At 40.5% G+C, this 22,853-nt stretch overlaps 3 protein-coding genes across 3 annotated transcripts in view; 1 reads left to right on the forward strand and 2 right to left on the reverse strand.

The window, feature by feature from the left end:
* The window catches only part of LOC308095498 (uncharacterized protein), a 38,369-nt gene extending 22,660 nt beyond the window's left edge, over window positions 1-15,709 (reverse strand). Inside the window, exons 1-9 of the mRNA XM_080442555.1 lie at window positions 15,583-15,709; window positions 14,368-14,634; window positions 12,477-12,755; window positions 11,436-11,738; window positions 10,328-10,438; window positions 10,212-10,229; window positions 9,999-10,027; window positions 9,309-9,372; window positions 334-600 (exon numbers count right to left, since the gene is read on the reverse strand). Of these exons, the coding sequence (XP_080298681.1) occupies window positions 334-600; window positions 9,309-9,372; window positions 9,999-10,027; window positions 10,212-10,229; window positions 10,328-10,438; window positions 11,436-11,738; window positions 12,477-12,755; window positions 14,368-14,634; window positions 15,583-15,637 (1,393 nt within the window). The 5' untranslated portion in view covers window positions 15,638-15,709. The remainder of the gene's footprint in view (window positions 1-333; window positions 601-9,308; window positions 9,373-9,998; window positions 10,028-10,211; window positions 10,230-10,327; window positions 10,439-11,435; window positions 11,739-12,476; window positions 12,756-14,367; window positions 14,635-15,582) is intronic.
* carmil1 (capping protein regulator and myosin 1 linker 1) overlaps window positions 1-22,853 on the forward strand; it is a 361,807-nt gene that overhangs the window by 307,502 nt on the left and 31,452 nt on the right. The window lies entirely within an intron of this gene.
* The window catches only part of LOC308094543 (major histocompatibility complex class I-related gene protein-like), a 59,633-nt gene that overhangs the window by 23,212 nt on the left and 13,568 nt on the right, over window positions 1-22,853 (reverse strand). The gene's annotated exons all lie outside the window — the stretch shown is intronic.

A 22,853-nucleotide genomic window follows, 5' to 3' on the forward strand; every position in this document is an offset into this window, starting at 1 on the left:
CAAGGTGTTAAATAAGCATAATACTCTGGTTACAGGCTGCTATGTCACTGTATAAGAGAGTGTTTGCATGCATGCGTGCGTGTGCTGGTGTGTATGAGAAAGTGAGCAAATTAATGTGTGCGTGTCGTGTGTGTGTGTGTGTGTGTGTGTGTGTGTGTGTGTGTGTGTGTGTGTGTGTGTGTGTGTGTGTGTGTGTGTGTGTGTGTGTGTGTGTGTGTGTGTGTGTGTGTGTGTGTGTGTGTGGCTATGAAGGAAGTTACATCTTACTGATTGTTTTTTTCTAACAATGTGAATAAAATCATTTTATCAGTATGAAGTGAAACATAAACATACCTCCAGTTTGGTTAAAGCGCTGCTTTGCAATGTCTATGTTGGCCTTGAAGTTCTGCTGCTGACCCATGCGAATCTGAGTGTTCCTCTCCCAGTACTGTGGGTCATCTGTTGTGATCTGGTTCATCCAGTCCTGTTTAGGAACGCATCTCTGTGTGTCGCTGTCATAGTAATTTACCTGAACATCATCAACCATCGTTAAAGCTACAAACTCTGGGAAGTTTGGGACATCAGAGGATGCAGTGTAGAAGACTTTCATGGTGTGACTCACTGTGAGACCAAATGGAAATATAATAATTTAACATTATAATTACACATCGTATTTTTGACACAACAATTACATTATATGGTTCCATTTTTTTCCACCGAGAGAGAACTTCAAACAGATCATTTCTGTTTTTATTTTTGTCTGTCTGTACCGTGTGTCTGTCTGTCTGTCTGTCTGTCTGTACCATGTGTCTGTCTCTCACTGTTTCAACATGTCTGTTGTTGTCCATCTGTCTGTCTGTTTGTCTTTCTGACTCTTTGTTAAAGTAGCCTCGCGTGGCCAGAGACAATATCACTTTTCACACCGGCAGATTCGTCTGGTTTCCAGGCTATTGTTAAAGTTTAATTATTTATAACAGCCTGCTATAAATACAGTCAGCAAAGGAACCTGATTTCAGGTGAAAATAACTACAGTACAGAGCGCCCTCCAGTGGCTATACTGTCATACTGCTGAATGGAGACGTTTACTGAATGGTGACAAAACTGTGATAAATAAGTATGTTCATTAATAAAGTATATTAATAATAATAGTCTGCGTTTTCATAACATGGTTGAACTAGAAAGGTTCACACGATATCGTTGCAGCTCGGGCAGAAACATCTCCATATTTCAACTTTTTATATTTTTTCGTAAATTAATGCCCTAACTAACTTCATCATACAAGAGAGTCGCACAAAAGTAGTGAAAATATAGCAGATCTACAAGCTCCCAACGCACAGCGAAGTGATGTGTTGTGATTTTACAGATCGGCAATTCAAAAAAAATCTATATACAATTAAAAAAAAGGGAATGGTTTTGAACATACAAGGTTTCCACCTGACAGAAACGTATTTAATGACAAACTAGCATTAGGTTTTAAAAAGCCAGGTAGGCCTAATGTCTCAGTGCTGTTATCCTACTCAGTAACTGAAGTAAAGAACAATGAATGCAATCATGTATAAACTACTACAACAGTTTAAATGAAATCATTGAAGCATGTCTTTACCTGGAGATGCGACCTGGCAAAACAGTAGTCCTAATAGCAAAATAAACTCCTTCATCCTGACGTGTAGTCACTAAATGTAAATAAAAGTAGAGCTCAGTGTCTGCTGTCTCCACACTGTAGACCTAGTTGTCATAATGAGTTGTTCAGCTCTTTATATCATGACGAGGAGGAGGAGGTACCAACTCACACTTCTAGCCAATAGAAATCAACAAGTGCTGTTGCATCATGTGTTTCTAGGAGGATTTCACCAACACAGGTTTTAACTTGAAAGTAAAACTAGAGAATGATGGTTTAGACGTTTGTTTAACAGCATTGCCTTGACTATAATGTTGTCATTGTTTGGTATAAACTATTTCCTAAAACAACTGTAGCTATACATCACATCTCCACCCTTATCTAAATGTAGGCTTAACAGCATGGAGCCCATCAGAGAGGTGATGGTGATATACTGTGCATGATGTAGACCAGTGGTTCCCAAGCTGGGGTCGGGACTCCCAGGGGGGTCCCCAAATTATTTTGGGAGATCCTCAGAGGATTTGCTTAATGTGCAACATTGTTTTCTCACTCAACAGTAAACAATACAACATACAGCACATTTCTAAAGTGGCAATTTAATGACTTTTAAGACCTTTCTAACAACGAATTGGCCAAATTGTCAAATATTACATAAGAAAGAGGGAAACATTGTGAAAATAGCTGATCTACAAGCTCACTGTGAGCTTGTAGATCGGCTATTTTCACAATGTTTGTATTGTGAACTGAGTGAAACTAAATGTAATGCCTACAAGTTCTTATCAGGGTGGGGGAGGGGTCCCCAGTTCAAATATGATTATTTTGGGGGGTCGCGGCCTGAAGTTTGGGAACCCTTGATGTAGCCTATTACCATAGGGGTCCATGGGGGACTGAAACATGGCCCACTGTGAGTAGGCATCTGTTATTAATGATGATAACCTTCGCTTTCATCATCACTATGTAAGAATAAAGCACAACCTCTATGCACAGAATTTCTGCGGAGAATGCAAAACACCCCCAACACTGGACCATCCTGGCCTCATGTAGCAGACATGTGCCCCTGACCTGCCCAAGATATGATGTTTTTGTTTTTGTTTTGATTGATTGATTACTTTATTAGACAGAAATGCAAACAGCATGAGGTACGGTCACACATTTGGGCTAAAAGGATAACACAACAAAGTCCTGGGGACTTGTTTCCATTGTGGTCCATTGTTGTTTTTATTTGTTTGTCTCCAGCACCAGCACACTGTCTCCAGCACCAGCACACTTCAACCAGCTTCTCCTTTACTTAATCTATTATGTTCTATTTAATGAATATAGGGAAACACAGGAACACAAGTTTACTCAACAGAAAAGGCTCCAGTTCTGAATATGAAAGTTTGTTATGACCTTAATGTGCAATTATTCAGGAGGTTGATGTACAGCTGAGGATCAAATCTTTTTCAGGTGTGGTGGTGATCCAGGCGTGACAGTTACATAGTGAATGTTCACCTCCAGCCCTGCATGGTGCAATGTGTGAGGTAGAGTGTCTAAATGTTAAGTGTTGGTGTGTGTCTCCATAATGGTCACCGCTGTCAATCTGCACTATCTGGGGTCTGTCTTTCTGTCAGGAAGTCCAGGACCCAGTTGTACAGGGTGATGTTAAGTCCTATAGGGCTCTGAGCTTGGTTATGTGTTTACTGCTAGAGGGCACAATGGTGTTGAATGTAGACCCATGTAGGCCAGTGGTTCTCAAACTTTCATTGTCAAGGACCCCCCAAATGATATGTATTTGGCTGTGGACCCCGATCTCTTTAAACATATATATATTCAAAGATTTACAAAAGTTTTCAGGATAAAAAAGAAAATAGCTGATCTTCTATTTTTGAATAGCCAAAGTATAAAATAAGGTTAAGTGGTTAAAATGATTGTGATGCTATATTAACTAGGCCTTATGACTTTTTGAAACATACTATTTGCATTGTTTTCTGTTACATAGATAAGATTTAAACCAGTGTATAGCCTCATAAGGAAAGGGGACAAAAGAACATGATGGCAGACTGTGTCGAAAGCCTTTCTCAAGTCAAGAAACACGACAGTAACACAGGGATTCCTATCCATTAGACCCTTTATCCTCTCAATGAGCACACAATCGGCTACTTCTGTGGAATGGCGGGCACAGAACCCAAACTGCATGGGATGCAGTGGGTTATATGACCTTTGTCAAGATGTTTAATGATCAAAATTGTCTATCCATTTCTCTGCCACCTTTGAGATGACAGAGAGGATACTGATGGGCCTGTAATTTACCCAGTTCACGTTTAGAGACAGATTTAACAAAAGGTGTGATGGTGGCCGCCTTCCACACTGATGGAACTGTACTGATACCTGATTGACAAGTTGACCAGATGTGTGATAGGTTGCAATAATGATTCCTTATGTAGCTTTAAAATAGTTTGTGTCCAGCCCTGTACACATCTTTAGCTTTGGAACAATTAAGTATTCCAATGATTTTTGCCACTTCGGCCTCTGAGATTTCTTCTAGGTTAAAAACATGTTGTTCACTATTAATAATGGGGCTGGAAAGAAACTTGGAGGGTTCAGGGAAAAAAATCATTGAACTTACATGCTAGTGTATAGCCTATGGATCCTTCACCAGTTTACCATCATAACTCAACACTCAACTCAACACTTATATTAAACTAAGAGCCATATATTCATTGGGCTTTAGCTCCATGAAGCCCATCACAGGGGTGAAGTGATATAGCCCAGTGGTTCTCAAAGTGGGGTCCGGGGACCCCCAGGGGTCCTTTAGGGGGTTCCAGGGGGTCCCCAGCAAAAGTAGTGACCATTATCTATATTCTATACATTGGCTATTGAAAAATTGCAGATGTACAAGCTCACTGTGAGCTTGTACATCTGCTATTTTTGATATAAAAAAAAAATCTCAATAAACGTTTGCAACATTTTTAATTCTTCTGGGGGGGTCCCTGGCACGGAACCTTTTCAGACGGGGGGTCCGCGGCCAAATACATATCAATTTGTGGATCCTCGACATGAAAAAGTTTGAGAACCACTGATATAGCCTATACTGACCCCTTCATGGGTCACTCTACTACACGATTGGGCCCGAGTTCGGCCGGCCAATTACATAGCAGAATTCTGTGACATAAATTCCGATTAAACCTACACTTTCGTCACCATGGTACCAGGTATAAAATGCGTCAGCGTTTCTTTCCTCCATTCTTTGTAGATCTACAGTATAGATTCTACAAACAATGGGACATTAATACAAAGCACAAAGATGGCCATGCTCAGAATGTCAGCAGGGAGAGCCAGGGTTGTAACTCCCCCATAATGAGGCTCCTCTACTGGGCTGTACAACACCCAGAGCAGAGACATGCACTAATCTGTGGTGGAAGAAGTCATCTTTTTTTACTTCATACCCATTAAGACCGGGGGAATGCATCTTGTGTGTCATTTTAAGATTTCTTTGGGCTATTCAAAAATAGTAGATCTACAAGCTCATAGCGCGGCACCGAGTGCCGCGCTATGAGCTTGTAGATCTGCTATTTTTGAAAAAATCGTGGAAATTGTGTGCAAATCTTTGAATGTACATATTTTTTTAAGTGAACATTTTCAACTAAAATCTTTGCTTCTGGGGGATTCTACAAATGTCTTCTAAATCCTAACAGTTTTTTGGGGGAAGAAAACGTATGTTGTAATATCAGTGGTTTTCAAACTTTTTTCATGTCAAAGACCTCCTAATATGATATGTATTTGTCCACAGACCCCACCCCCCCCATCTCAAAATATGTTGTTCCAGGGACCCCCAGAAGCAATTCATATTTTTGATAAAAATGTATTTATTTATATTCAAAGATTTGCACACATTTTCACGATTCTTTAAAAAAAATAGCCCATCTATAAGCTCATGCCGTGCTATGAGCTTGTACATCTGCTATTTTTGAATAGCCAAAGAAATGACACAGACGCGTTCCGGTCTTAAAGGGTTAACCCATTAACTACAGGCCATTCATATGAACTGTCACTTGAACTCTCTTCCTTATTCGAGTCCATTTCAAACAGGAAGCTGGGCCCTTGGTCTACATCCACCACCCAGTTGCACAGGATGATGTTGAGTCCTATAGGGCACTGGTTCTCATGTCAAGGACCTCCAAAATGATATGTACTTGGCCGCGGACCCCCATCTCATATTGTGTTCCCGGGACCCCCAGAAGCAAAGATTTGAGTTACAAATGTTCGCTTTAAAATATATATATTCAAAGATTTGCACACATTTTCACGATTTTTCTACAAGCTATGAGCTTGTAGATCTGCTATTTTTGAATAGCCAAAGTATAAAATATGGATAAAGGGGTTAAAGTGATTGTGACGTTTTATTAACTAATTGTGCTGGGGACCCCCTGGTACCCCCCAAAGGACCCCTGGGGGTCCCCGGACCCCACTTTGAGAACCAATGCTATAGGGCTCTGGGCTTAATGGTGATGAGCTTGGAGGACACAGTGGTGTTGAATATTGAACTGTAGTCAATGATCAACATTCTGATCTGATTTTAGTCAAATATAACCTGGACAAACATCTACCCAATCACACTGACATGGTTTAAATGAATGGAATTAATGTTGCCAAAGAAAATGAATATGGAGCATCATGTGTTCTTTGGTTGTGTATATAAATGGTTCTCAAAGTGGGGTCTGGGGACCCCAAGGGGTCCTTGAGGGGGTCCCCAGCAAAGTTGGTTAATATAGCACCACGATCAGTTTAGTCAATTTGGCTATTTGAAAATAGCCAATCTACAAGCCCACAATGCATAACATCGTTGTGAGCATGGTGAGCTTGTAGATCTGTTATTTTTAAATATTTTGAAAAATGTCTCCCGTCCAGGGTAAACTAAACTGTTTCGCCCTTCTTTGTCCTTTGTTTAGGGTTGACTGCAGGTGTGGTGGTCTCAACAACATAAAGGAAAACTGGCAGAAAAAGACTTTTAACCCATGAAGACCGGGAACGCATCTGTGTAACCAGTTAAACCATTATTTTACACTTTGGCTATTACTTTTTTTTTTATCGTGAAAATTTGTGCAAATCTTTGAATATATATATTTTTTAAGCAAACATTTGTAACTCAAATCTTTGATTCTGGGGGTCCCTGGAACTAAATATTTTACAAATGTTTGCTTTCAAAAATATTTCTTCAAAAATAGCAGATATACAAGCTCATAGCGCGGCACTCGGTGCCGCGCTATGAGCTTGTATATCTGCTATTTTTGAATAGCCAAAGAAATCTAAAAAATGACAGAGATGCGTTCCCGGATTGAACGGGTTAAGGAAGACTCCTTAGACAGAGACTAAGACAAATGTATTTATTTTAACATGCTCATAAAGTGCTCTGTGCTCAAAGTGAAAGGTGCAGAAACAGCAGAAAACCTTTGGGTCATACATCACTGACGAAGGTCCTATGACCCAAACGTTTGCTGCTGTTTTTGCACCTTTCACTTTGAGCACAGAGCACTTGATGAGCATGTTGAAATAAAATACATATATCTATCTCTGTCTAAGGAGTCTTCCTTAAAGGTTTTTGTATTAGCGAGTCTTTTTCTGACAGTTTTCCTTTGTGAAACTCTCTCAACAGATTAATGTTAACAGACAGTATAGACGACTGTTTGGAAACAACCAGTCACATTTTTTTTAAAGGTTTATGGTCATACTAAATACTCTATATATCACGTATTTGACACAATGACAGATAAAAACTTTGATTTATGACTTTAAAAGAAAGAAGCAGACATCTGTCTTTTTGGGGACTTTATTAAAAATTAAATAAGCATCAGACCTTTAAATGAACGTAACAAACATTCATCATTTAGTAGACATAGTCCAATTTAGATTCTTAATTATTCTTGATACGTAAAAAACTACTTAAAGCTGCACTATGTAACTTTCCTCTTCTACCCTAGATTTGAACCCGGTTTCCTGCGTAAGTGCTGACATTTTTACCATTGAGCTAATAGAGTCTGCCTGCTTGCTCAGGGGATAAATTGAATCTTGACCATCGGGTCAAAATCCGTGTCAGATCCTGTGTCTAGGTGAGACATGACCTTTGACACAATCTAAATGTCTCAATAGAAGAGCAGGGAGAAAAAATACAACCACCCCAATTATATAAGTTATATTGTATTAACATACTCTACCATAGAGACTGGACAACATTACATTTTATTAATTAAAAAAGAGTTACATAGTGCTGCTTTAACAGAGATCTGAACACTATCCATCACAACCAATCTATTTTATATTAGAAAATTCAGCAACATGTACAGATTATATTCATACTTAGACTTTTTACAATGCAACCAATCCAACCGCCTTAAACACACTTTTGATAACAGGAAAATAGCATTACAGTATTTACATCACAGGAAAATCGAATAATGTGTGTGTGTGTGTGTGTGTGTGTGTGTGTGTGTGTGTGTGTGTGTGTGTGTGTGTGTGTGTGTGTGTGTGCTTGGTGCGCGTGTGTGTGCTTGGCGCGCGCGCGCGTGTGTGCTTGGTGCGTGTGTGTGCTTGGCGCGCGTGTGTGCTTGGTGCGCGCGCGCGCGTGTGTAATTGGGTAACACATGAATAACAATATCACCAGAATATTCAAACGGTAATGGTAGAAATTAAAAGAGTTGTAAATTGTCTTTTATAAATGTCCGTCTACGTCTACAGTGTTATTACTGCACATATTCAGTAGCAATAAGTGCTGGATGATGTGTTTGTTTTGTTCAGGGCCTCGACTTAACTTATGTCAACGGGTGGAAAAGTTTCATTCAAGTCATCAAACATTATATGATTCATATGCTGGTGATAAAATGTTGTGTATCCAGCTGATTGCTTAAGATGTTCTCCAGAATGATTACTGACATAATGTGATGCAAATAAACAATCAAAACATCTATCCTTGTATAAAGAGCATTTTGTAAAGGTGGACATTTATAAATATTCATTATTACACATGCCATGAAAGCTAAAAAGAAAACAAGATTTAGAGGGTGACTTTGAGGATGTAATCCATCACTGATTATTACCTACCAAACGTTTTTATTACTAACATAGTCCAACTCAATAAACCAGATGATTTTGCCATCTGGGACATGATAATACCATCTGATGTCTGAACTTTGTTCGGATGGGTTTAGATCAAGGGTTCCCAAACGTTTCAGACCGAGACCTACCAAAATACTCATATTTGAACTGGGGACCCCCCACCCTGACAAGCACTTGGAATGGCATTACATTTAGTTTGACTCGGTTCCACAGATAAACAATGTGAAAATAGCCGAACTACAAGCTCACAAGGCCTCGCAGGCTATTTCACAACGTTTGTTGTTCTTACGTAATATGTGACAATTTGGCCATTTTGGCATTACAAAGGTCTTAAAAGTGTAACTTTAGAAATGTGCAGACACCCTGTATACACTTATACTGTATGTTGGACCTCCAGTTTGGGAACCAGTGGGTTAGATGACATGAAATGGTCAGTTTATTCTAATTCAGCTCTACATTGACATCACTGATGTCTAACATTTCTCTTTTAAACAGTGTTTTTCTCAAACATTATGGCCCATATTTTGAAAGTCTGAATAATCTGATTACGTTTTTATAACTGTAATGGATCACTGACCCTTGTTTGTAATGATTTATGAATGGTTTATAACACACTTCTCACAGCATTTGAAGAGAGAGAAAGGGTGAGAATGTCTCCACTTGCTCCAGGTCATCTGTCTGCAAACCTAAAATGACACAAATTAAAACATAAGAGAGAACACAAAAATACAAACTCATCATTCAAAAAGTAATTTTCCAAAATGATATACATCAGTTTGGGAAGGTAAATGATTACATAATCTTATCAAATGTATTCAATTATATACTGTATGTATTCTGGAAAATAATTTGCTTTGTCTCCTGACTATCTCTTGCATCTCCCTCTGGTCAAAACTACATTACTTTTAACTATTGAGGTAACCTAGAATCCCAATTTCAATCAGTGGTCAGATTAAATACTAAAAAAGGACAACACATTGGAGAGGTTGATCATTAAGTCTAAACACTGTTACGTGTAACTTAAGAAGACATGAGTTTTGCCAGAGGTGTAAATAGTTTAACTCATAGCAATCCAACCAGTTTTTATAACTTATACCATTAATAAGCTCTAGTCCTGGGATCCCGTAGGACAGCTTGGCTTTCATTGTAAACGTCTAATTAGGGACAGATTTGGACATGGGCCACCAAGTACATGAAATTAAAGAACTAGAACAGAAACATAGAAACAGCCTGGGCGTCGGGACCAGAGAGAATCACTACCTAATATCAACATGACTTACTATGTGCAACAAGGTGTCTCTGGCCTTTATGCATCTGGATTCAGCTTCTTCATCTCAGAAGCTGTAATGTAAAAAATACGTAGTTATGATACGTCATCAACTACCACTGACCACTTCCTGTTATACACAGACAACATCTGAAAACAACTCCTTACTCCTTTGTTTAACTGTTTGCGTCAATGATGTTGAATGTACTGTGGATCAGTGGATTATCAGACCAGATGAAAAAATAAAGTACTACTTACGAGATGGAGTGGGTGGAGCTGGAAGAAATGGGTAAAGAGATGTCACTGCAGTTAGCACAATATTAATGCAATGATAAAGCTTGAGAACCAATATGTACGTCATTCTACCGTCTCACCTTTCTTCTTCCTGGACATGGCGACTCTGGTGACAACGGCAGCAACAGCCAGAACAAAAAGAACCACCACAGCGATGATGATGATGATGGTCATGTTGTCTTCTGGTTCAACTGTATAAAATACAAATGAAAAAAGAGATAAAATAGAGGAATTATCTTAACCCTTTAAGACCGGGAACGCATCTGTGTCATTTTAAGATTTATTTGGCTATACAAAAAATAGCAGATATATAAGCCATACATAGCGTGGCACGAGTGCCGCGCTATGAGCTTGTTTTTAAAAGCTAAGTTAAAAAGAAAAAACATTTTGTTTTAACTAAAATCTTTGCTTCTGGGGGTCCCTGGAACACAATATTTTGAGATGAGGGTCCGCGGCCAAATACGTATAATTTTGGGGGTCCTTGACATAAAAATGTTTTGAGCACCACTGATATTATAGCAACATATGTTTTTTCAAAAAACTGTTGGAGATTTAGAAGACATTTGTAGAATGCCCAGAAGGAAAGTTTTGAGTTACAAATGTTCGCTTTAAAAAATATATATATATTCAATGTTTTGCAAAAAATTTTTGGAAAATAGCAGATCTACAAGCTCATAGCGCGGCACTCGGTGCCGCGCTATGAGCTTGTATATCTGCTATTTTTGAATAGCCCAACAAAATCTAAAATGACAGATACGTTGCCAGCATTAATGGGTTAAAACACAACATCCATCCATCCATACAATGTATGGATGTATGATACATCCATCCATCCATCCATCCATATCTGACAGTATATCTGTGTGTCTGTCTGTCAGTCTATATGTCTGTCTATTTACCTATCTATGGATAGAGTTATTATGGACCAAATCAATGTGTTCAGTACAGGGGACTCGCTCTAATCTAGTCTATATTACATCTGTGATTGGGTTTTACATTATGGTCATGTGATCCAGCTGTAGAAATGTTGTTTAAACTGATCTGAGTCATCAATGAATTTTCCCACAATTCAGAGCACATACTGTATGCCCATCTAAGTCAGTCTCAGGTTAATAACCAGTTAATTGTTTTGATCTAACTTCTTTGGTAGTACATCTATACCTCCTTTAGTCCTAATCTCAGTCTTACCCCAGTTGGTCTTGATCAGATTTCGGTCCAGTCTGGTCTTGATGTCCTCTGTGACCCCATAGAGCTGAAACACACACTCGTACTGCTTCCAGTCTTCATGTTTGACTGAGGTCAGGTTCAGGTCAACGCTCGTCTGGAAGGTTCCATCAGGGTTGGGGAGGAGCTCTCCATGGTCCACGTTCTCCTGGAGCTCCTCTCCATCTTTAGCCCAGAACATTATGAATCTGTCTGGGTAGAAACCTGTAGCGTGACACCTCACTGGAGAGGATGGAGTCTTCTGGAGGAGAGATACAGAGGGAAGCTCTGAGAGAGAGAGAGAGAGAGAGAGAGAGAGAGAGAGAGAGAGAGAGAGAGAGGGGGGGGGGGGAGAAAGAGACAGACAGACAGACAGACAGACAGACAGACAGACAGACAGACAGACAGACAGACAGACAGACAGACAGACAGACAGACAGACAGACAGACAGACAGACAGACAGACAGACAGACAGACAGACAGACAGACAGACAGACAGACAGACAGACAGACAGACAGACAGACAGAGAATGGGGCAGGGGGCGGGTAGGAAGAGAGAGAGATGCAGAGAAGAAGAGAAGGGGAGAGAATAGAGGGGACATAGATACATATTTTGTTAGTGTTATTTGTCTGAATTTGAATGTGGATTTGTTGACTGCTTTGATTTAGGAACTGTTGTATTTCATGACTATCAGTGGTGGAAGAAATATTCAGATTTGTTTGCAATACCACAATGTAGAAATAATCTGTTACAAGTAAAAGTCCTATAACCAGTGTAAAAGTGTTCATTATGCAGAATGTCCCATTTCACACAATGTGTCAATTTCTTTAAAGAAATAGCATATTTACAAGCTCACAACGTGTCACATTAAAAAGTACAATATTTTTCTCTGCGATGTAGTGGAGTATAAAGTAAAGTAAATATAGTAGAGTACAACTCTATCACATCATGTTATGTAATTGTAGCTGTTATTATTATTATTCTTTTCATAGTAATGTTACTACATATTTATCCCTTGTTGTACCTGTTCTCTGCAGAATGTTCTTCCCATTGTTCAGATGCTTCTTCAGATATTCAATACACTCAGTGTTGTAGTAGTGCTTCTTTTGTGCCATGTAACCTTTGTCTTGATCCCATCTCAGTTTAGTGATGAAACCCTGTGGTTTAGGAGTGACCCATGTCGCTCTCTTCAGGTCCAATGAGATGAAGTCCTCTCCATCATAACCATGCTGGAGAAAACCATCGGTCTCTCCAGTCTCATCATCCCACTCACAACCATACATCACCTGGATGATGTGGACACCTGAGAGACAGACAGACAGACAGACAGACAGACAGACCCGGTGTCAGAGGTTGATATTCTGTTTTTACCACAGAGAACGACAGACCATCAATCTACACACCCACTGACGTTATTGTATGGAAGCTATATGGGAACCTCTCTCACACACACACACACACACACACACACACACACACACACACACACACACACACACACACACACACACACACACACACACACACACACACACACACACACACACACACACACACACAGTGTCAATATGTTTCTGTCTGTCTTATTCTGTCTGTATACCCATATCAGTCCAGTCCAGTCCAGTTCAGTTCAGTTTAGTTTAGTTTAGTTTAGTTTAATTTAGTTTAGTTTAGTTTAGTTTAGTTTAGTTTAGTTTAGTTTAGTTTAGTTTAGTCTATTTATTGTGTTTATTGACTTCCTGAGTTATCTCCTCATGTGGAGTCGAAAGCCTGATTTATACTTCATCGTATGACGGTGTTATGCACCAAAAATAGCAGATCTACAAGCTCAAAACGTGTTGCATCGCGTTGTGAGCTTGTAGATCTGCTATTTGCGGTGGACAACACAGTAGTCGTACAACGGGTATAAATTAAGCATAATACTGTACAGGTATTTATGTCCCTGTATAAAGGAGTATTTGTGTACGTGTGTGTGTAGTATGTATGTGTGAGTGTGCGAGAAAGTGAGTAAATGAATGTGTGTGTGTGTGTGTGTGTGTGTGTGTGTGTGTGTTTGTGTGTGTATCTGTGTATCTGTGTGTTTTAGTCTGACACCTACATATATGCGTGTGTAGGGCTGGCACGATCATGAAATTATACTTGTAGGTTAAAAGTCATCCAAATAATTGCGATTAACAATTTAAATGTGTTTTTGGCGATTATGTCAAATAATTGTGATTAGGGGATGTAGTTACACACACAGATGTGTGTGTTGTAGTGTAGTTACACACACATATGTGTGTGTTGTAGTGTAGTTACACACACAGATGTGTGTGTTGTAGTGTAGTTACACACACAGATGTGTGTGTTGTAGTGTAGTGTAGTGTGTAGTGCAGTGACAGTTCTGTTGTTTTACATTCACTCTGTTCAAGGAACTGATGAAAAGTTACAACCAGTTCAGTCTATTTGTTGTGTTCATTAACTTCACTGAGTTAGCTCCTATTTATTCCGATTTATACTTTGTCGTACGACGGTGTCGCGCACCATAAATAGCAGATCTACAAGCTCTACAAGCTCTACAAGCTCACAACGCGTCGTGGTGCGAAGCGTTGTGAGCTTGTAGATGTACTATTTTCGGTGCGTGACACAGTTGTACAACAATGTGTAAAATAAGCATAATACTATGAAAATAGCAGCTCACAACGCATTGTGTGTGTGTGTGTGTGTGTGTGTGTGTGTGTGTGTGTGTGTGTGTGTGTGTGTGTGTGTGTGTGTGTGTGTGTGTGTGTGTGTGTGTGTGTGTGTGTGTGTGTGTGTGTGTGTGTGTGTGTTTGTGTGTGGGGGGGGGCATGAAGGAAGTTACATCTTACTGATTGTTTTTTTCTAACAATGTGAATTCAATCATTTTATCAGTATGAAGTGAAACATAAACATACCTCCAGTTTGGTTGAAGCGCTGCTTTACAATGTCCATGTTGACCTTGAAGATCTGCTGTTCACCCATTAAACCCTGAGTGTTCCTCTCCCAGTACTGTGGATCTTCTGCTGTGATCTTGTTCATCCAGTCCTGTTTAGGAACGTATCTCTTTGTGTTGCTGTCATAGTGAACCATCTGAACATCATCAACCATCCCAACTTCCACAAACTCTGGGAAGTTTGGGACATCAGAGGATCCAGTGCGGAAGTATTTCAGGGAGTGAGTCACTGTGAGACAAAATGGAAATATAAAAATGTAACATTATAATTACACATCGTATTTTGACACAACAATTAAATTATATGGTTCAATTTGTTTCCAACAAGAGAGAACTTCAAACAGAATTTCTGTTTTTCTGTCTGTCTGTCTGTACCGTGTGTCTGTCTCTCACTGTTTCAACATGTCTGTCTTTGTCCATCTGTCTGTCTGTTTGTCTTTCTGACTCTTTGTTGAAGTAGCCTCGCGTGGTCAGACAATATCACTTTACACACCGGCAGATTCGTCTGGTTTCCAGGCTATTGTTAAAGTTTAATTATTTATAACAGCCTGCTATAAATACAGTCAGCAAAGGAACCTGATTTCAGGTGAAAATAACTACAGTACAGAGCGCCCTCCAGTGGCTATACTGTCATACTGCTGAATGGAGACGTTTACTGAATGGTGACAAAACTGTGATAAATAATTATGTTAAATAGTAACGTATATTAATAGTCTGCATTTTCATAACATGGTTGAACTAGAAAGGTTTAAACAATATCGTTGCTGTCCTGCAGAAACATCGTATCTCCATATTTCAACTTTTCATGTTTTTTCGTAAATTAATGCCCTATACTTCATCATACAAGAAAGTCGTACAAAAGTAGTGAAAATAGCAGATCTACAAGCTCCCAATGCATAGCGATGTGATGCGTTGTGAGCTTATAGATCGGCTATTTTCACTATTAATTTTATTTTTATTTTTATATAATAAAAAAATGAATAGTTTTGGACATACAAGGTTTCCACCTGACAGCAACGTATTTAATGATAAAACTAGCATTCAGTTTTAAAAAGCCAGGTAGGCCTAATGTCTCAGTGCTGTTATCCTACTCAGTAACTGAAGTAAAGAACAGTGAATGCAATCATGTATAAACTACTACAACAGATTAAATGAAATCATTGAAGCATGGCTTTACCTGGAGATGCGAGTTGGCAAAACAGTAGTCCTAATAGCAAAATAAACTCCTTCATCCTGACGTGTAGTCACTAAATGTAAATAAAAGTAGAGCTCAGTGTCTGCTGTCTCCACACTGTAGACCTAGTTGTCATAATGAGTTGTTCAGCTCTTTATATCATGACGAGGAGGAGGAGGAGGTACCAACTCACACTTCTAGCCAATAGAAATCAACAAGTGCTGTTGCATCATGTGTTTCTAGGAGGATTTCACCAACACAGGTTTTAACTTGAAAGTAAAACTAGAGAATGATGGTTTAGACGTTTGTTTAACAGCATTGCCAAGGCTATAAGGTTGTTATTGTTTGGTATAAACTATTTCCTAAAACAACTGCAGCTACATCACATCTCCACCCTTATCTAAATCTAGGCTTTAACAGCATGGAGGCCATCAGAGAGGTGATGGTGATATACTGTGCATGAGTGGTAGCCCAGTGGTTTCCAAACTGGGGTCGGGACCCCCAGGGGGGTCCCCAAATTATTTTGGGAGATCCCCAGAGGATTTGCTTAATTTACAACATTGTTTTCTCACTCAACAGTCAACAAACCAACATGCAGCACATTTCTAAAGTGGCAATTTAATTACTTTTAAGACCTTTCTAACACCGAATTGGCCAAATTGTCAAATATTACATAAGAAAGAGGGAAACATTGTGAAAATAGCTGATCTACAAGCTCACTGTGAGCTTGTAGATCGGCTATTTTCACAATGTTTATATTGTGAACTGAGTCAAACTAAATGTAATGCCTACAAGTGCTTGTCAGGGTGGGGGGTCCCCAGTTCAAATATGATCATTTTGGGGGGCCACGGCCTGAAAAGTTTGGGAACCCTTGATGTAGCCTATTACGATGGGGGGCCATGGGGGACTGAAACCTGGCCCACTGTGAGTGGGCCCCTGTTATTATTGATGATAACCTTCACTTTCATCATCACTATACAGAGTATAAAGCACAACCTCCATGCACAGAATGTCTGCGGAGAATGAAAAACACCCCCAACACTGGACCATCCAGGCCTCATATAGCAGATGTGTGTCCCTGACCTGCCCAAGATATGATGTTTTTGTTGTTGTTTTGATTGATTGATTGATTGATTGATTGATTACTTTATTAGACAGAAATGCAAACAGCATGAGGTACTGTACAGTCACACATTTGGGCTAAAAGGATAACACAACAAAGTCCTGTGGACTTGTTTCCATTGTGGTCCGTTGTTGTTTTTATTTGTTTGTCTCCAGCACCAGCACACTGTCTCCAGCACCAGCACTCTTCAACCAGCTTCTACTTAATCTATTATGTTCTATTTAATGAATATAGGGAAACACAGGAACACAAGTTTACTCAACAGAAAAGGCTCCAGTTCTGAATATGAAAGTTTGTTATGACCTTAATGTGCACTGAGTGTAACAAGATTTATTTAGGAGGTTGATTGATGTACAGCTGAGGATCAAATCATTTTCAGGTGTGGTGGGTGATCCAGGCACTCAGGGAGGAGCGTGACTGACAGTTACATAGTGAATGTTCACCTCCAGCCCTGCATGGTGCTATGTGTGAGGTAATGTGTCTAAATGTTATGTGTTGGTGTGTGGCCTCCACAATGGCCACCGCTGGTGTCAATCTGCACTATCTGGGGTCTGTCTGTCTGCCAGGAAGTCCAGGACCCAGTTGCACAGGGTGATGTTAAGTCCTATACAGATCTGAGCTTGGTTATGTGCGTACTGCTTACTTACGGCCCATGTAGGCCAGTGGTATTCAAACTTTCATTGTCAAGGACCCGCCAATTGATATTTATTTGGCTGCAGACCCCCATCTCTTTAAACATATATATATATTCAAAGATTTACAAAAGTTTTCAGGATAAAAAAGAAAATAGCAGATCTGCTATTTTTAATAGCCAAAGTATAAAATATGGTTAAGTGGTTAAAATCATTGTGACGCTATATTAACTAGGCCTAATGACTTTTTGAAACATAGGATTTGCATTGTTTTCTGTTACATACTGTAGATAGGATTTAAACCATTGTATAGCCTCATAAGAAAAGTTAAAGTGAGTTAATTTGGACCAAAGAACCTGATGGCAGATTGTGTCGAAAGCCTTTCTCAAGTCAAGAAACACGATTTCTATCCAATAGACCCTTTATCCTCTCAATGACCACACAATCTGCTGCTTCTGTGGGATGGCGGGCACGGAACCCAAACTGCATGGGATGCAGTGGAGTATGACCTTTGTGAAGATGTTTAATGATCAAATTGGCTATCCATGTCTCTGCCACCTTTGAGATGACAGAGAGGATACTGATGGGCCTGTAATTTGCCCAGTTCACGTTTAGAGACAGATTTAAAAATAGGTGTGATGGTGGCTGCCTTCCACACTGATGGAACTGTACTAATACCTGATTGACAAGTTGACCAGATGTGTGAGGTTGCAATAATGATTCCTTACTGTATGTAGCTTTAAAATAGTTTGTGTCCAGCCTGTACACATCTTTCGCTTTGGAACAATTTAGTATTCGAATGTTTTTTGTCACTTCGGCCTCTGAGATTCTTTCTAGATTAAAAACAGGTTGTTCACTATTAATAATAGGGCTGGAAAGAAACTTGGAGGGTTTAAAAAGTTGTGTAATCTCAGAAACCGAGTTCAGGAAAAAAATAATTGAACTTACTTAATTAGCATATATGTATCCTTCACCAGTTTACCATCACAACCCAACACTCAACTCACACGGATGAAGTGATATAGCCCAGTGGTTCTCAAAGTGGGGTCCGAGGACCCCCCAGGGGTCCTTGAGGGGGTTCCAGGGGGTCCCCAGCAAAAGTAGTGACCATTATCTATTTTTAATTTTAATTACATCTGCTATTCAAAAATAGCAGATGTACAAGCTCACACGTGCCACGCTGCGAGCTTGTACATCTGCTATTTAGAAAAAAATCTCCAACGTTTGCAACATTTTGAATACTTTTGAATTTACACAAATATTCTCTTCTTGGGGGGTGGGGGGTCCCTGGCATGGAACCTTTTCAGATGGGGGGTCCGCGACCAAATACATATCAATTTGGGGGTCCTCAACATGAAAACGTTTGAGAACCACTGATATAGCCTACGCGATAGGGCCTACGCGATAGGGCACTATGCACTAATCTGTGGTGGAAGAAGTCATCTTTTTTTTACTTAAACCCATTAAGACCGGGGGAAAGCCTCTTGTGTGTCATTTTTAGATTTCTTTGGGGTATTCAAAAATAGCAGATCTACAAGCTCATAGCGTGGCACCGAGTGCCGCGCTATGAGCTTGTAGATCTGCTATTTTTGAAAAAATCGTGGAAATTGTGTGCAAATCTTTGAATGTAACATTTTAAACTCAAATCATTGCTTCTGGGGGATTCTACAAATGTCTTAAATCCTAACAGATTTTTGGGGGAAAAAACCTATGTTGCTATAATATCAGTGGTTTTCAAACTTTTTTCATGTCAAAGCCCTCCCAATATGATATGTATTTGTCTACAGACAAATATAGAGATTACATGTTAATTTACCTGTCCTCGGCAAGAGGTCACAATATCACACTGTTCCAAAAACCTATTAAAAACACCACCAATTTGAAAATAAATGTTTCAAATGAAAAATAATAGTTAAAGACACATTAAACAAGAAATAACACAATTCTAAAAAATATTTTATACAGAAATCTGCCTATCAAAGTTGTGTCCTCAGTTTCTTACAACTCCGGACTATTTAAAAAAAAAACAGTTCTAATCAGGAAATAGAGTGGTCAGCTATAAGCCTGAGGACCCCTTTCCCACCACCTGTGCATGAAGGATGCAGCAGTACATGATGTGCTCAGGTAAGTTTTACTTTTTTTGATATTTTAGACAAACAATGTTGATATCACTGATATCACAGCTAATGCAGTACAACTCCGCCCCCTTAATATTGATAATATTAGGTATGAGCTGTGGATTGAATTTATATATGTTAGTTTTGTTCTTGTAGCAGCTAGCAACTGTGCTAACAACAAAAAGCTAGCATGTACAATATTTACTTGATTTAGGGAAGAGGGCACATTTTACAACTCCGGCAGACTACAACTCCGGACGATTTTCCATTGGCCGGAGTTGTAATGTCAATGGCTGGAGTTGTAAAATCTTCCTATAACATCCTACTGTGGACATATAATATTACTTATGCTCATGATTACATATTCCAATGTTATTTGACTGTTTTACCTGGGATAAATGTATACACATGCTGATTTATTGTTTTAGTCTTTTATAGCCTACCCAACATCTTTGACTTGTAGAGCATGGACAAGCTGTAGGCTACTCTTATACTGCTTTTACTTCCCATAATTTAAATTAATTAATTATATTACATTATGTGTTACATTTAAACCATTTATAAGTGTTCAAATATAAAACACATGTTACAAACAATAGTACCTACATCTTGTCAAGTAATCTAAAAGAAAGGCACATCCCAGTTAAAATTATTCATACTTTGTGTTTTAGGAAAACATGGCTAAACAAAGACTGTCAGTGGAGGAGCAAGGAATATAAAAGGAAGAGAAAAGATGCGGATGTACTGGAGCAGTGGCGCGTACTTCCGGACCTTCGCCGTCTCAGCCGAAGCCAAGGTAGTCAGGTCCATCTCGAAGGGTACCGCCACGTCAACCACCAGCGCCTGACGACCCTTCACGAGTACCAGGTCCGGGATCCAGAGGACTCCCTCATGGTCACGGAACCTGAACTCCGGATAGGCCCGCCAGCCGAACTCGATGGCTTTCGCGGCCAACAGCTGGCATACCCTGTTGTGTCTCCTGATCCGGCTGTTCTTGACCGATCGACAGAGACTAAGGATATGGGAAGCGGATTCGAGCTCTCTTCTTCCACAACGACTGCATTCCGCGTTAATTTTGGGCCGCCCCTTTATTGAGGCTTCCCGGGTCGGGTAGATGTTTGCCCGCAACTGCAGGGCAGCAATAAACTGCCTTGAGGAGAAACAGACCGAGGCGGAGTCCCCGAGCCACGAATTGCTGGTCCTGTCGCCACGGAAACACTCTATGCCGACTCCATGCACTCGGAGCGCGGCCCACTGCTCAAACTCCGCTAGCCTCCAGAGACACGGCTCCGGCCGCTCCTTCTTAGCAGCTGCAGGCGCAGGGGTAGATGCCATGGCCTCCCCGCCTTCACCACCCTCAACAGGGTCAGTCCAGTGAGGGAGGTTGTCCATGTTCCCACCTGCCCTTAGCCACCACCGCGCCAAGTTATCTGCCCCGATCACCGCGCAAGCTACTTTCCGGATAACCCTGTCCTGAGACATCCCGAGTCGGAAAGCCCGTCGAGCCTGGGTAGCAGACACAACCGATCGTAGACGCAGCAAGCCTATGCCACCATCGGCGTTGTGCGAGTACAAGACCCCATTACACCCCGAAGGATGCATGTGAAGCCACAACCTCACTACGGTTCGGATGTACGTGTCCGCATCGTTCAAGGGTGAGGGACTGATGCCAGTATGTTCCGCACCGAAAAGAACCCTCGGAAGGGCAAAACGATTCAAAAGCTCAAGTCTGACTCGAGGGTCAAGAGGGGCTCTGCCGATCCTGTCACACCATAGGGCGATCGAGGCTTTTAGGTCCGGGGAAGTCAAGCCGCCTAGTGGACTCACCCTGAGGCCGAGATACTTCTCATAACCCGCAGGTTCGATCAGGTGCAACCTCTCACCATCCAGGCTCCACTCGACGTTCTGGTTGTAGGTGAGGCGGCCGTCCTTCTTCTCGATAAAGAACCCATGGCACTTACCGGTGTTAACTCGCATGCCGGTAAGTTGGCAGAATGCCCCCTAAATGAGCAGATTTCGTCTGATACCCGCCCTTGAGTCGCTCAGCAGCGCGATGTCATCGGCGAAAGCCATTGTAACCAAGGAGCATTCCCCGGAGGAGGAGAAACCCCTCCCTTTGCGTTCGAGAGCGTGGATTAGTGGATCCACCGCTAGGTTGAACAGTAGAGGAGACGGGGAATCACCCTGTTTCACACCCACTTTCATTTTAACGTCAGGTGTTGTCCCTTCCCCGCACCTGACCCTCGTGACACATCCCTCGTAGCCCACGAAGATTACATTGATCATGTGCCGGTCGAGGCCCCGCCCTTCCAGTGCCGCCCTCAGGTGTTCATGGGAGACAGTGTCAAACGCCTTAGAGAAATCTATGAAGACCACGCCCAGCGGTTTGCCTTGCCCCTTGCTAATCTTCATCGCTGCGTCGAGCAGCATCAGATTTTCAGAGCAGCCAGAAGAGGGTATGAACCCCCGCTGGTGGTGATGTATGGGGCAGGCTTCTCTCAACCTCCTGTCTAGGATACGAGAGAAAATTCCAACGACTAAACAGCCGATGGTAATGGGGCGCCAGTTCCCTGGTAGGTCTAATTTGGCCGTATCATCAGATTTCGGTATAAGGGTTATACGGCACTGCTTCATGCACTGGGGTACGTGACCCGCGACCAGCCAAGACGAGTAGATGTGCGCGAGTTGCGAGCCGTCAGGGTCCCAGAGCTTCAACTCAGAAAGAGTAATGCCATCGGGACCGGCCGCTTTGCCTTTTTCCATACGCCGTAGGGCTGAACGATTTTGGGAAAAAATCTAATTGCGATTTTTCTGACTGATATTGCGATTGCGATTTGATTGCTATTTTTTTAATTAAAAAAAAAAATCTTTAAATTTTTTTAAAGTCAAGCTTCAGTTTAGTATTCACTGTGTACGTTTAAAAAGTAATTGGAAGTAATGGAACATTACCAAATGGCATACCATTTATTTACTGTTCTAGATCCTAATAAATAAGGATGAGAACTAAAAGATATGAATTGCTTCATTGCTTCCAACATGTATCTTCCAAGTACTTTTTTTCCCATGTATATATTTAAACATTTAGCTGGAATAGAAATAGCTTATTTTTGTAAACAACCCAACATTGAACTTGTTAAGTCATTAACTTATGGCTCAAGAAGAGAAGCTTTTTCTGAAATGAAGTTCAATAAATAAAAATAAAATTAAACAAATAATTACCTTTTTGTGTAAACAATTCACAGCAGTGAAATAAGTAGGTATTTCACTTATGGCTAAAGAAGCATATTTACTGATATCCAGTATTTAGCTTATGTAGATTAACATTCAACTAAAATGTAACACTTTTTTGTCTCACAAGGCAAAGTCCTCTCCTACTGTACATTGTATTACTACTACTCCTTG

The sequence above is a fragment of the Gymnoscopelus braueri genome (genome assembly GCF_963280865.1).
Source record: "Gymnoscopelus braueri genome assembly, chromosome: 11".
NCBI classification, from domain to species: Eukaryota; Metazoa; Chordata; class Actinopteri; order Myctophiformes; family Myctophidae; genus Gymnoscopelus; species Gymnoscopelus braueri.